General features: G+C 36.7%; 1 protein-coding gene and 1 pseudogene across 1 annotated transcript; one reads left to right on the top strand and one right to left on the bottom strand.

The window, feature by feature from the left end:
• The first annotated feature begins 5,707 nt into the window (after window positions 1-5,707).
• Window positions 5,708-7,777, top strand: LOC120121222 (annotated as a pseudogene).
• A 1,853-nt stretch (window positions 7,778-9,630) lies between these two features.
• On the bottom strand, window positions 9,631-13,341 carry LOC120121221 (26S proteasome regulatory subunit 7A-like). Its single transcript, XM_039140638.1, has 10 exons — window positions 13,255-13,341; window positions 12,955-13,036; window positions 12,181-12,272; window positions 12,023-12,100; window positions 11,789-11,850; window positions 11,019-11,163; window positions 10,714-10,932; window positions 10,444-10,625; window positions 10,081-10,256; window positions 9,631-9,997 (listed from the first exon to the last, which is right to left on the bottom strand). The coding sequence occupies exons 1-10, from the start codon at window positions 13,339-13,341 to the stop codon at window positions 9,840-9,842; spliced, it is 1,281 nt and encodes a 426-aa protein (XP_038996569.1). The 3' UTR covers window positions 9,631-9,839.
• Window positions 13,342-14,174: the final 833 nt, after the last annotated feature.

The raw sequence follows: 14,174 nt of genomic DNA, 5'->3' as shown, positions 1-14,174 counted from the left end.
TTGCTTTGTAGCGTTTGCTCCCATCGTGATCTTCTTTGATCCTGTAAATCTACTTGTTATGGAGAGCTTTCTTGCCTGGTGGTAATTCAGCTAATTCTCATGTCTGATTTGACATAAGAGAGTTCATCTTATCTTTCATGGAAGACTCCCACTTGACTGAATCCTTCACCTACATTGCTTCATCATAGCACTCTAGTTCACCATTGTCAGTCAGCAACAAGTAGTGCAAAGAAGGTGAATAATGATGGGTTGGTTTAGGAATTCTGGAGGAACGTCTTAGTTCTGGTGTGCCTAGTTCTTCTTGAACTGCTTCAGGACTGATCTGAACATCATTTTTAGAAATCTCCACAAACTCAGCAAATTTCTTTGTTTCAGCTTTGTATTGGAGCTACTTGATTCTATGGTTGACCTGTCTTTGTACATCACATTCTCATTGAAAATGACATCTCTGCTTTTGATGATCTTTCAATTTTCATTGTCTCAAAACCGATAACCGAACTCATCACCACCATAACCAACAAAGGCACATTTGTTGGACTTAGCAATAAGTTTACTTCTTTGAGCAGAATTTATGTGTACATAAGAAATACAACCAAACACTCTTAAGTGTGAAATGTTTATTTCTTTCTAGCTCCAAACTTCTTCTGGTATTCCACCATCCAATGGAATTGAGGGCCCACGGTTGATCAGGTAAGCTGCAGTGTTGATAGCTTCAGGCCATAGAAATTTGGGCAATCCGACATGTATCCTCATGCTTCTGGCACGTTCATTCAGAGTCATGTTCATGACCTCTACTACGCCATTCTGCTGCGGTGTCATGGAAACTGTTGTCTCCATCTTGATCCCATTGTTTGAGCAAAATTCTTTGAATCTGCTATTTCTATACTCTTCTCTATTATCATACCTCAACCGCTTGACTTTCAGACTAGTCTCATTTTCCACCATGACCTTATATTTTCTGAAGTTATCAAAGACTTCTGATTTCTTTTTCAGAAAATAAACCCACACCTTCCTTGTAGAATCATCGATGAAGGTGACATAATATAGTGAGCCTGCAAGATATGGAACTGGAGATGGTCCCTATACATCAGTATGAACCAACTCTAACTTTTCAGCCTTGGGTGTCTTGCCAATCTTTGCAAAACTGACTTTCTTTTGTTTGCCAAAGATGTAATCTTTACATAGTCCGACATCTATATTCTTTAGATCCAACAACTTCCCTTTTGACAAAAGTGTATTCATCCCTTTCTCGCTCATATGGCCAAGCCTTTGGTGCCATAGGTTTGATTTTCCATTAGCATCTGCTACTGCAATGATATTCTCTAAATTTGAGGTTACATAGAGAGTACCAGTCTTCTTACCACGAGCAATGACGAGTATTCCTTTGGTAATATTCCATTCACAGCTTGAAAATTTTGTACTATATCCTTCTCCATCAAGCTGTCCTACATAAATCAAATTTCTTTTGAGGCCAGGAATATGTCTCACTCCTTTCAGCTTCCAGGTGGTCTGGTTTGACAACTTTAATCGGATGTCTCATTTTTCGACGATCTTCAAGGTTTCATCATCAGCTAGATGAACCTTCCCAAAATCACCACTGACATAGTTCTCCATGATTTCTTGGCATGGGGTGGAGTGGAAAGATGCCCCTGAATCCAAGATCCATGATTCAATCGGACTGTTGACACTTAGAATCATGGCATCACCTGTCTCCTTTGTCAGTTAAAATCTTTCTTTCCCATTCTTGATTTTCCCCTTCTGGATTTCGATCTGCCACGATTTGAATTTCTTTATGAAGTTCTCCCTCTAAACTCCGTGTGCAAGGCTGAGGAGCTTGATGCTTCACCCGATTCTCTCCGTCAAATTTTTTCACTCAATACCAGATCCCGAACATCTTTGAATTTCAATTTAATATTTCCCGACGAGCTACTGAATGTTGTAACAGTAGCATTCCAACTGTCTGGTAGAGATGATAAGAGAATTAAAGCTCGAACTTCATCATCGAATTCAATTTCACATCAATTGGGTTGTGATTGTGTTGAGTTCATTTAGGTGTTGAGCCACTGATGCCTATTCCGCCATCCGCAAATTGAATAATCGCTTTATCAAGTGAACTTTTGTTTGAGGCCGATGGCTTCTCATACATACTGGAGAGAGCCATCATAAAACCCGTAGTGATATTTTCCTTTGCTATGTTGAAAGCAACATTGCGAGATAACGTCAGTCGGATAACTCCGAGGGCTTGTCTGTCGAGAATAGCTCAGTCTTCATTCTTCATGCCCTCTGGTTGCTTTCCTGAGAGAGGTTGATATAGATTTTTCTGGTACATAAAATCTTTAATCTGCATCTTCCAAAAGCCAAAGTTCGCACCATCGAACTTTTCAATTTTCACATTCTCTTCGTCTACAGCCATCGCTCCCACTCGAATATGGCTTCTTTTATATCGTTTCTGACAATTCTTGCGAACCACCGTGTATTAGAACACATCCGTCGACAAACTCGTATCGCCGACCAAATTTTACCATTCATGAAATTCACTATTCATGTGAATAGTAACCTCGTAGAAAAAATGACAAAAGTAACCACCAAAAGCTCTTGATACCAGTTATTGAGAAATAAATGAGTAATTTCCCTATAACTAGATTAGTGAGAATGGGAAATAAAAGCGGAAAAATAATATCCGAAATTGATAATAGAGTTTCGCCAATTATGCGTACGTCTCCGGACTGCTGCAGATCTTTTACTAAAGAGAGAAAATTTATAGGTATTTACAAAACATTCCCAACTCAAAAGAAAGCTCTCTAGTATTGAGAGAAAGAAATGATTTGAGATGATTTTGAAGCTAAATGGGTAAGAGTATTTATAGTTGAAGCTTAAAGACTAATCTATAAAAATATCCTAAAGTGCAGGGACTAAAGTGCAATAATCCCAAGCATGAAATTCAACAATTTCTGCCCACTTGCACCGAAAGTTTCTTCTGCCAACAAACCCCACCGAAAATTGCTTTGAATCTTTAACAATTGTTGGCTGGCCACCGAATTAACTTTAAACAAAATACATAAATGGTCCCTTTGCTTTGTTGAGTCTCTTGCTTGTTAAAAGTTATAAAATTGTTCTCTAAATACAAGCATTGGTTTGTTCAATTTCTTGATTATTAGAAGTTACAAATCGTCATTCGATTATTCATATGTTTCAAACTCGTCATTGTTCATTAAAAAATTAATGACAGTCGAAATTGGACGTTGACATGATTAAGATTTGAGATCATATTTTATCATATCACAACTAACAAGTTAACGTCTAGTTTAGAACGCCGACAATCGTTTAACAGAAAAATACGAGTTTGAAACATATAGTCAAATGACTATTTTATAACTTTTAATAGTCGAAGACTAAAAAATACAAATTATATAGTTAAATGATCATTTCTAATTTTAATAATCATAAAGTAATGTTTTATAATGAGGGGTCATTTGGGTACTTTACTCTAATTTTAATTATATGAATTAATTCATAACTTACATTAATAACTTACATATTATGTAAGAATTAATGAAATAATTTGATTGAATTTAAATATATAATTTACTTCAAATGACACGGTCCACGTCCACGTGTGTATAGCAATGCTGCGACCTGTCGTTTTAGCTACTTGGCAATATCTGATGCTGTGACTTGTGAGGGAATACTACGATGTCGTTTCCATGTTGGATTGTGGCCGGTGGTTTGTCGGTTTTTTCTTTCACCGATTGTTCCTTCCTCCCCAACCTGCGTCACCTCCAACTCCACTCAGAATAGGAATCAAAAAAGGTCGATAAATCTTTCTGAATCAAATCCCTAAATTATAAGCCAATAATCACGGAAACCCAGATTTTCATTTTTCTCAAGTACCGATATATAATCACAGACTCAGTCATTGACTCACTCCTCCACTCGCTCGCTCACTCCTAATTAGGGATGACAAACGGGTCAGTTTCGTAGATTTCGTATCGCATCCGCTCCAATTGAGGCGGGGATGGGTACAATTTTAGCGGGTAGTAGGCGGGTGTGGATTTAGAAAGTGGTACCCGTCGCGGGTGGTGGGCGGATAATAGGTTTAAGACATTACCGGCCCCGCATCCGCCCCGCATCCACCCGCCCCGCATCCGCCCGCTCAGTTAAATATCCATTAAATTTTAGACCATTATGAATTTAGGTGTAATTTTAGAGACTAATTTAAAATTCTAATATTGTATAAGGTATAACATATAATTTAACCAAATATTAGAGATATTTAATCTTTAATATGATACCTCTTTAGTCTTTAATTTTATTGCGCCGATATTTCCTGTCTCCACTCTTCAATACGTTTCTTCAATCTGGTGATTTGTTTGTTTTGATTGTGTGAATTTTAATGAGTGATATGTTCTATCAATTGATTTAGTTATTTCCTTTATATTACTATTGATGCATTATTTACAACTAAATCCAACTCAATCAACTCATATTTTCCTTTTCGCTTACAGAAACTACCTTAACAACAATAGCTTTGTCAATATCATTTCCTAAGCTGATCGATATCTTTAGCTGAAAGGTTATCAATATTCTTGCACTCGATAGGTGTACGCTTACACCAATCACTGTTGGGGTTCCTGGCTTTTCTCTGTTTCCAGCTTCCACTGATATTGGCAGGTTATGTTTCTAAAGCTTAGCTCTAGTTTACTTTTATAAATAAGTTGCAGTTTTTGTAAGCTTGTTATCATTTCTTTTTCCTTTTTTGTAAAAGATGTTGTTTTTGGTCTGGGTAAGAGTTGAATCCTGGAAAATAGGTTTTATGTTTTAAAGCAGAAATTTTTGAATTTTGGGTTTAGATGATTTATGGGTACTTCTTTTTGCTTACTGATTAATGAACTTGAAGACAATGCACTGTTCAATCCAATATATCTTCAATATTTGGATTTAGCTTAATGGATACTAAGAGATCTCGGTGTGAGGAATTAATGGCTAAATTGTTGTCATTACAACTGAATATTTATGACTTGCGGTGTATGTTTTTGCTTAGTACAAATGATGTGGCATTAATGTGTGTTCAGAATTGATTTTGGGCCGATATTAAAAGTAATATTATTATTTAGTTGATATTAGTTGTCAAATTGTGCTTAATTATCTTATTAAAGTATAGTTACTAACTTATATTAGTTTTATTTTCAATTATATATGTAGGTAGTAGTGAATTTAAATTGGAGCGCTCTCAATTGGAAGAAATAGAGAATGATGATTGTAATATTGGAGTATCAGATGTCACAAGCATTGCCTGAAATTTTAGAATGTTGTGCCAAAGAACAAAAACATTATGTGTTTGTCATTTATGTTTCTAGACTTTAATTATGTCTTTTATTATGGTGTGTTTATGTACTTTAAGATCTATATTAACACTTAATTCATATAATCCTTGGATTATTTTATTATGTTTCTTAATAGACATGTTTTTTTTATGTTTGTTGCTTATGTATAACTTAAGTTTGCTATCAGGCGGGTCTAGACGGGTACGTCGCTAGTGGGTAGTGGGGATGGATTTGAGAATATACCCGCGTGGGCGGGTGTGGATTTAAAAATTTGTACCCATCATGGATAATAGGCGGATGGTAGATTCAAAAATATTAGGTGGGTATGATGATGAGGAGGGGGTATCCGCACCCGACCCGCCCGTTTGCCATCGTGCTCTTAATCTAACAATGGACTAGTATTTATCCGAAGAAGAGGACGACAGTCACAAATTAACCCACCAAAACGACACCCCAAGATCCAGTTTCCATGTCGAAGAGGAAGAACCGAAAATGCGACGTCGTCCCAAGCTCGCCTTCAACAAAGCTTATCTCTTCGCCCTCGTGCTTCCTCTCCTCATCGTCTTAATCTAGTTCTCCGTCGATATCGGCTCTCTCTTCACTTCTGACATCTCCTCCTTCAAATTCAATACGGTGTCGGATGAATCCAAGCTCTCCACTTGTTGAATCAACTGCGAAGCTCTCTTCTTTCTCTCTGGAATCACACTTTCGTTGGCTCTAATAACAACATCATGGCCGTCCAATTTGAAGATATCAAGACCGCATTACTCACTCAGATCACGTTTAACAAACACATCCAGCAAACCCTTTTGTCCCCTTACAAAACGGGGAACACCCTTCAAAACGACACCGCTTTGGATTCCAATTCCTCCGGGTACGGTTTCCAGGGTTGCAGAAAAGTCGACCAGAGATTTTCCGAAAGAAGAACAATCGAGTGGAGACCAAAACTCAATAAATTCTTGTTCCCGATTTGCTTGTTGGGTCAGATGAGCAACCATTTGATTTGTTTAGAGAAACACATTTTTTTCTCGGCGGTTTTGAATCGGGCATTGGTGATTCCGAGTTCGAGATTTGATTATCAGTACCACCGAGTTCTGGATATCGAGCACATTAACGATTGTATTGGGAAAAAAGCTGTTGTTCCCTTCGAAGAATTCATGAGAATGAGGAAGCATCACGCTCGCATTGATAAATTCATTTGCTATTCTTCGAGCCAGCAGCCGTGTTTCATTGACGAAGAGCATTTGAAGAAGCTGAAGTCTTTGGGAATTTCGATGGCGAAATTGGAGGCTGCTTGGAAGAATGAGGATGTTAAGAATCCGTGTCGAAAAACGGCTAAGGATGTGGAGGAGAAGTTATTTTGCGAATGTGGAGAGAGATTGGGTGTTGCGTCCGATTGCGCATAAGTGTAAGGCATTGATAGAGCCGAGTAAGCTTATCTTGATGACTACTGAACGGTTCATTCAGACGTATTTGGGCCGTAATTTTATTGCCCTTCATTTCCGATGACATGGCTTCTTTAAGTTCTGGTATGTTTTTCGATTTTGTTGCGAGTTCTTGCCTAGGAAAGTATGGATCTTTACTTCTAAGCAATGGTAATATGCTAGAGAATAGAAGGTAGAACATCAAAATGATGTTTGATTAAGAGTTGTTTCCCGGTATGGAGTATTAAGAGTCTATAGGCTTCGATTTCAAAGTGTTTGGAAATTCACTAGAGCACGGAAGAGCCTGTCCATAGTTATTTAGAATTTCCACTGAGTCGAAAGGGTTGTGCTCATGATTGGTTTTGATTTGTGTAAACTGCCACTAACATTGCTTTCTTATTTCTCAGCAATGATAAAAAGCCAAGAAGCTTTTACCCTATTCCTCAAGCTGCGGATTGCATTACTCGAATGGTTGAAAAAGCCAGCACTCCAGTTATATACCTTTCAACAGATGCAGCAGAAAGCGAAACCGGTTTGCTACAATCAATGATTGTTCTGAATGGGAAGATTATACCACTGGTTAAACGTCCTCCTCGTAATTCAGCTGAAAAATGGGATGCCTTGTTATACAGACACGGCCTTGAGGGTGATCATCAGGTGAGAACTCGATACTAAGAACTATATGAGTTGTTCTGTTTTTCAAACAATCCCATATTCTATTCTACTCGACTGTTAAAATAGTTAGTCCTCTCGCCATCAAAGACTCTAAGCCCTAAAACCCTTATGAGTTCATGATTTTCTAGATTTCGGTCCAATCTGTTAATTATTTGCAGGTTGACTCAGATACAAAGAGTTTGTAAATCAATGATCAGGCACCCGAACTGCATTTAACATTACTATCCATATCGATGCTATTTCGTTTAGATCAATCTAAATTTTGCTCTTAATCTTCATCTTGAAGGTGGAAGCTATACTGGATAAGACCATTTGTGCTATGGCAAGTGTGTTCATCGGAGCCTCCGGTTCAACTTTCGCGGAGGACATTTTACGGCTCCGAAAAGTTAATTCGGTGGCCAGCCAATAATTGTTGAAAATTCAAACAATTGTAGGAAACATGGGCTGAATTTGGTAATTTTTCTTAATTTAGTCTTTAGATTAAACTTGGATTTTTGGTCACTTTGATGTAACACCCTTGGAGTGTCTTGTAATCAAACTAAAATGGGAAATTTTGCAGAGTCTAGGAATTAATTTGGACAAATTTCAGAGACTAAATTGAAAAAAAAAAATTGTCAAAGTTGAAACCTTTTTCAACATTTTGAGATAAAGAGACGATCAAACATATGAATTGTCTACATAATTGAGTCCAAAATTAAAGAAGAAAATAAATACTACCAATATACCACTTTTTGCATTAAAACAAATCTACTGAAATTAATTAACCTACAAATAGAATAAAACTAAATTTGATAATAAATACTAACAAATTTAAGTTTTATTAGAAACGAAAGAATTGAATAGTCAAAGCTTCTTTTCCTTTTTGTCCTCTTAAAATATTTTTAAAAAATAGCTTTTTATTAACATTTCATCAAATCGAACCTCTTGACTTACTCATTCCTTTACAAACAATACCATCTTCTTTCTTCATTGAACTGTTGGTTTTTTTTTCCACAAAATATATATCTTTTAAGATCCTTAATCGTCTGCTAAAGGTCATTTTAAGAACCATGGACAAACAGGGTGAAGCTTAAGCTTATTAGTAAAGATAATATTTTTCCCTGTTGCTCGAAACCTTTGCACATACACATCCTTTTGCTTCCATTCATTTCCAATACCCGTTTGATTCATAAGTTGTAAACATTTATTAAAGGAGTAAAAGGGGTCATAATGAGGGCCAGATTCCCAATTAAAGTGAAGAAGTGGTGCAATATCAGATGATCCATTGACCATTCTGCATCAGAACCCACAGCTTCCATTCAGCATAATTTTGATTTTGTTAAATGTAGCATATAGGTTCTGCGAATTGAAATGCTACACTCTTGTTCATAACATGAAACGAATAAATACAAAACAAGGCTTTCATATTCTATTTTCCTTTCATTTTGCATTAGTTTTCCGTTAAGCCTGGGTTTACCTAGCATTTGCCTTTGATGTTCCTGGTGTTTTAAGATTGGCCGAATTGTGTAGTTGATCAAAATCAAATTAATCCGATATATAATAAAACAAGAAATATTATTAAAAATAATCAAGAATCAATTGGGGATGTAACTCAAATGGTAGAGCGCTTGTTTTGCACCTGGGAGGTACAGGGTTCAATCCCCTACATCTCCATACATAATAGTTTTGTCGATTTCGCATCAGACCAGGTATAGCTTTTAATCCCCACACATCATATTTACATTTCATGTCTGCATCAATCTTCGATATGCATTTGACTGCTGTGTTTTTATCACATGGTTTTTGTTATAAATGAACAAGGCTTGGATTGGTCTCAATGAACCCTTTGTTTTCTGCATTTTAAAGTGCTTTTAGTTGTGGTTCTGTTCTTCATGCTTGTACCAAGAGTTGCACTTGCAGTAAAATGTAGATGGTTAAACAATACTGAATTCGTAGTTGTACAATGTGATATCCCTGATTTTTGGTGTCATTCTTGTCTTGTTGCAGGGAAGCAAGAAGCTCCTTTGACTTTTTTCGGATTACTCCTACCGATTGTTTTGGACTTGGAAGGGAACGAATCTGAGCATAATGATTCCCACCATGAAGCCAAGGGTACTTCAATGGCTAAGCTCATATATGCTTAACCTTGAGAAACAAATTTCTCTCTATTTGAGGAACCTGGTGTTGAAACACATTTTATTTTATTCTCTTCAACTATTGCAATGTGATTAAGAAGAAAGTGCTGCTTGATTCTTACCAGCTTTCCAATGGGAGTAGTCATCATTACAAAAGCCAGAGAACAGGTTAAGAAATTGCAACAAGTAAAACATAGAATACCAAAGGTTTAGGCAAATACGAAAACCAATACAATTGAACATGATATCCCTTGATTGTAACCCACATACATGTGTTTTGGGAGTTGAGACCGATCTCCGGGCTAATTGTAAACCATGTATTTTGGTGTTGCACTAAACTTTTGATATCCCTTGATGACCTTGTTAACCGCATCAAGGAAATCTTTCTCTGTTACTGTTTTTCTTCGAGCCCGAATCGCGTACATTCCAGCCTCAGTGCACACACTTCTTATATCAGCTCCTGCGAATAAAAACCAAGAAATGTCGATATAAAACAAAGTGGAGTATGTCCAACAATAAACGAGAAACTTCCCGTGATTTTACCAGTAGAATTTGGGCAAAGCCGGGCTAAAAGTTCAAATCTAATGTCGCGCTCACAATTCATTGTTCTTGTGTGAATTTTAAAAATCTGTGTCCGACTCTCCAAATCGGGGAGACCAAACTCAACCTTACGATCTAATCGTCCAGGACGTAACAATGCAGGATCTAGAGTGTCCGGCCTGGAATATCAACAAAAATAAAGGACATATCAAATCCATAAACATCTCCTGTGCACATTCAAATCCTTTGTAGAATAAATCAAATTAAACCTTTTGTGGACATTATACCCGGGTTGGGAATGTCTTAAAAGGGGAAAAGGTGATATGATGCTTATATATAGTTCAAATTATAGGTAGCAATTTCAACCTGTTCGTTGCCATCAGGACTTTGATGTTTCCACGAGCATCAAAACCATCAAGCTGGTTGACAATTTCGAGCATAGTACGCTGAACCTCATTGTCTCCACCCACACCATCATCAAAACGTGCACCTCCAATGGCATCGACTTCATCAAAGAATACAATGCATGCCTTCTTTGATCGAGCCATCTGCAGTATTCAAAAACGTCAAAATGAAAATGTAATATAGAATAACTTCAAGAGAAAACTTAAGCATCGACAGTTATCAGGTTATAACCTGAAACAGTTCTCGAACCATTCTAGCTCCTTCACCGACGTATTTTTGAACGAGCTCACTTCCAATAACACGAATGAAGCAAGCATCAGTTCTGTTTGCAACAGCTCTTGCAAGAAGAGTCTTACCAGTTCCTGGAGGACCGTAGCAAAGAACACCCTTAGGAGGGTCAATCCCGAGCTTGACAAATTTTTCAGGATGAAGCATGGGCAGCTCCACAACCTAAAGGAACATAACCCATCAATATAGAGTCTGCAGGTTTTCAAATTTGTGTGCGACAGTACATATTAAAAAGAAGTGTCACGCACTTCCCTCATCTTCTCAATCTGTTCCTTACATCCACCGACATCATTATATGTCACATCTGGTTTCTCCTCCACAGTCATCATGGTGACACTAGGGTCAATTTTTGGAGGTAAGGGAATCTGTATCTGATATTTGTTTCGATCAACACTGCAAAGGCAGTATAACAATCAGGAGCTAATAAGAAGCTGATACATGATAAAGGAAAATAATATACAAGGACAAAGAACATGATTTGCTTCCAATAAGAAAAAAAATGAAGGAATTAATGAAAACTCATAAAAAGCATAGAATAAAATGCTACTACCATTTTTTAGTAACAACTACACGTTATCCTTCTTACAAAATAAGATGAATGTATCATAAGAATAGCTTGAATAGTTATGCTTGGTGACAATTTACCGAATGATCATTTCCTGGCTACAGTGCTAGATGCTGTAAAGTCCTCAAGGTTGAATCTCTCTCTAAGGGGAAAAATGCCAAAAGGAGAAATCAATGGTGGTACAAAACCACGGTAGGCAAAGCCCAAGGGTTTTCCATATGCCCCCAATGGTGGTGGCAACAAGCAAATAATCTATACATTCTACCCATATTGCAACTACATATCAATCAAAAAATATTTCGGACCCTAAAAATGTAGGCAGCAATGTAACTGCAGTGAGAAATAAACCATTTACATGATATAATACTTTAGGCAAAGGGTACAAGAATAAATAAAAATCTACATCTGTAAACAAGATTCAACATGAGATCTTTCAGGAAACTGAAAACTTACCCCACACACATGCCTTCTTCTATATCGGTTGGGGAAACTTTGTCACCCAGCCCAACAACAAACTGCAATTAGAATCCATAAGCATATCAGACCAAAAGAATGTTATGTTTATTTTTCTTCTGAATAAGAAACTATGTTAACTCAAGAATGTTTAAGTTCAATAATCAGACTGACAAACATTTGTTTTGACGTTAAAAACATATTTGTTTGAGAAACTATTTTAATAATACATACCTTGGCAATTTGTTTAACATTAATAACGTATTTGGCATCTTCTGTATTAGGATTAATGATTTTTGTGCATCTAGCCACCTGGATGAAACAAATAATCAACAAAGTAATAAAAGGGTAACATAAATACACAGTTCTATAAAAACTCATTCTAACAATACCTGAAGCGGTTGCTCCTCCTGCATCATCTGTTTATCAGAGACAAGATCCCATTGGCTAGGAGCTGCTAATCCAGTGTCCGACTCCTTGATGCCTATTTTGCAAAGTAGGCCAGCATAAAAACATGAATACGTTAAAAATAGACATATATTGCAACAAATCATAATGGTGGCTAACAAACAATAATTTGAAGGTTGAAATTCCAATGGTAAACTAGAAAATAAAATAATTGAATATTAACTCAATACCCCAACATGAAAAGCCATATCTGCCAAACACAATGATGTAATATGTTATGTTAGCACTTAGCAGCTAAAAATAAAAAAAGAAAACACTGCAATGGTTAAAGATATTGCATAAATGTAAAAATCCTAAATTTTTATGAAATAAGGAAAGAGTTTCCCAGCGAACATTGGTCAGAAACCAGGAACCATTGAATCTAGGGACAAAAAGGAAGGAGCAACTAGTTTATGCTTCATAGACCACAACCAGTGCAGAATTTTTATGCGATAATACAAGCTAGCATGCTACATTAATATAGCTGGTAAGAGTTGCAAACTAGACACTTATCAACAAAAAGAAAAGTTAATCTAAATAATACATGAAAACAGATAAATGCAACCAACAAATAGCTTCGTAAAACAGCAACACAAGCCCTGAGACAAGGGGTAACAAAAAAAGTTAATCTAAATAATACAAGAAAATAGGTAAATGCAGCCAACAAATAGCTTCGAAAACAGCAACACAAGCCCTAAGACAAGGGGTAAATCGCATACCGCATAAATCATTTACTTTCTTTGCCATTTCCTTAATCTCCTTTTCAACTTTCTTGATGCTCTTTGAATAAGGCCCTAAACCCTGCAAATATGAAACGAAATTTGTAGTTAATTAAAAACTATCAAAAGACCTAAATAAAAAACCCGGAGCATAAAAATTACCATGCCCATTTCTTTCAAAAACCCTAGAAATTAGAGGTAGATCCTATGATCGCTTCTCAACAGAACAGATAATATAATATAAAAAAATGGAAGCAATCTCCTATAGCCGACATGCTGAGAGAAAGAGAGCTAAATTACATAGGTTTTGAGGAGTGCAATATCGTCTTCGTCAAGAGGCCGGGGGTTCTTCTCGTCCTTAATGTCATCTTCTGGTTCTGGTGCCATTCTTTCGAATCTCTAGCGGAAACTGCAACTGTTACAGAAAAGTGAGGGGGTTAATCTGGTTCGCCGTCGAATTCGAAACCTCTCAATCGGCCGTCTCTGGGTTGAATATGTTCAGCTATCTTTATATACGTATATATATATAAGTTAATTTTTGCCAAAGAAATGTGGGCTTTGTATAATTTTATGGTTAAATTATACCATTAGTCACTGAACCTTTAGATTATATATCGTTTTAACACTAAATTCTTCTTCATTTTTCCATAAAAAAAAAATCATCACTTTTACAATTATCTGTCAGTCAATTATCGCTCATCACTGATCATTATTCACAACAAGACTGGAACCAAAATATTCACATTCTAGAACAAGTACAAGACAATAATCATTCAGTCAACAAAAAGAATTTTCTTCAAATGTGTTCAAAGACATTTTAATAAAACCAAGAACATTTGAGTACCCAGACTAATTCAAAGGTGAACCAATTTCCAAATTTAGTTTTAGCTTAAGACTTTGGCTTGGGTGTGGTGCATCGTGGTGGTCACAATTAACCGTGGTGGAGGCAAAGGTACAAGTTCCCTCCTCCGAAGGCCACCGTAGGGTCTTGAAATCGATGGCCATTGATGGAGGAAACATACGTATTCTAAGGGTTTCTGACTAGTCAAAGAAACAAAGGGGTTGGAATGCAAATGGAAACACAGACGATAGTCGAGCCTTACTGGTAAAAGAGGACGTTGATCATTGGCGAACAAGGGAGATGAACACGTAATATTCTTTGATTTATGAGTACGAAAGAAAATAATTAAGAGAATACTGCATGCCTTTTTATTTTAGAG

Source organism: Hibiscus syriacus, unplaced genomic scaffold (genome assembly GCF_006381635.1).
Source record: "Hibiscus syriacus cultivar Baekdansim isolate YM2019G1 unplaced genomic scaffold, ASM638163v2 tig00110365_pilon, whole genome shotgun sequence".
NCBI classification, from domain to species: domain Eukaryota; kingdom Viridiplantae; phylum Streptophyta; class Magnoliopsida; order Malvales; family Malvaceae; genus Hibiscus; species Hibiscus syriacus.
This window is presented reverse-complemented; position numbering and strand designations above follow the sequence as displayed.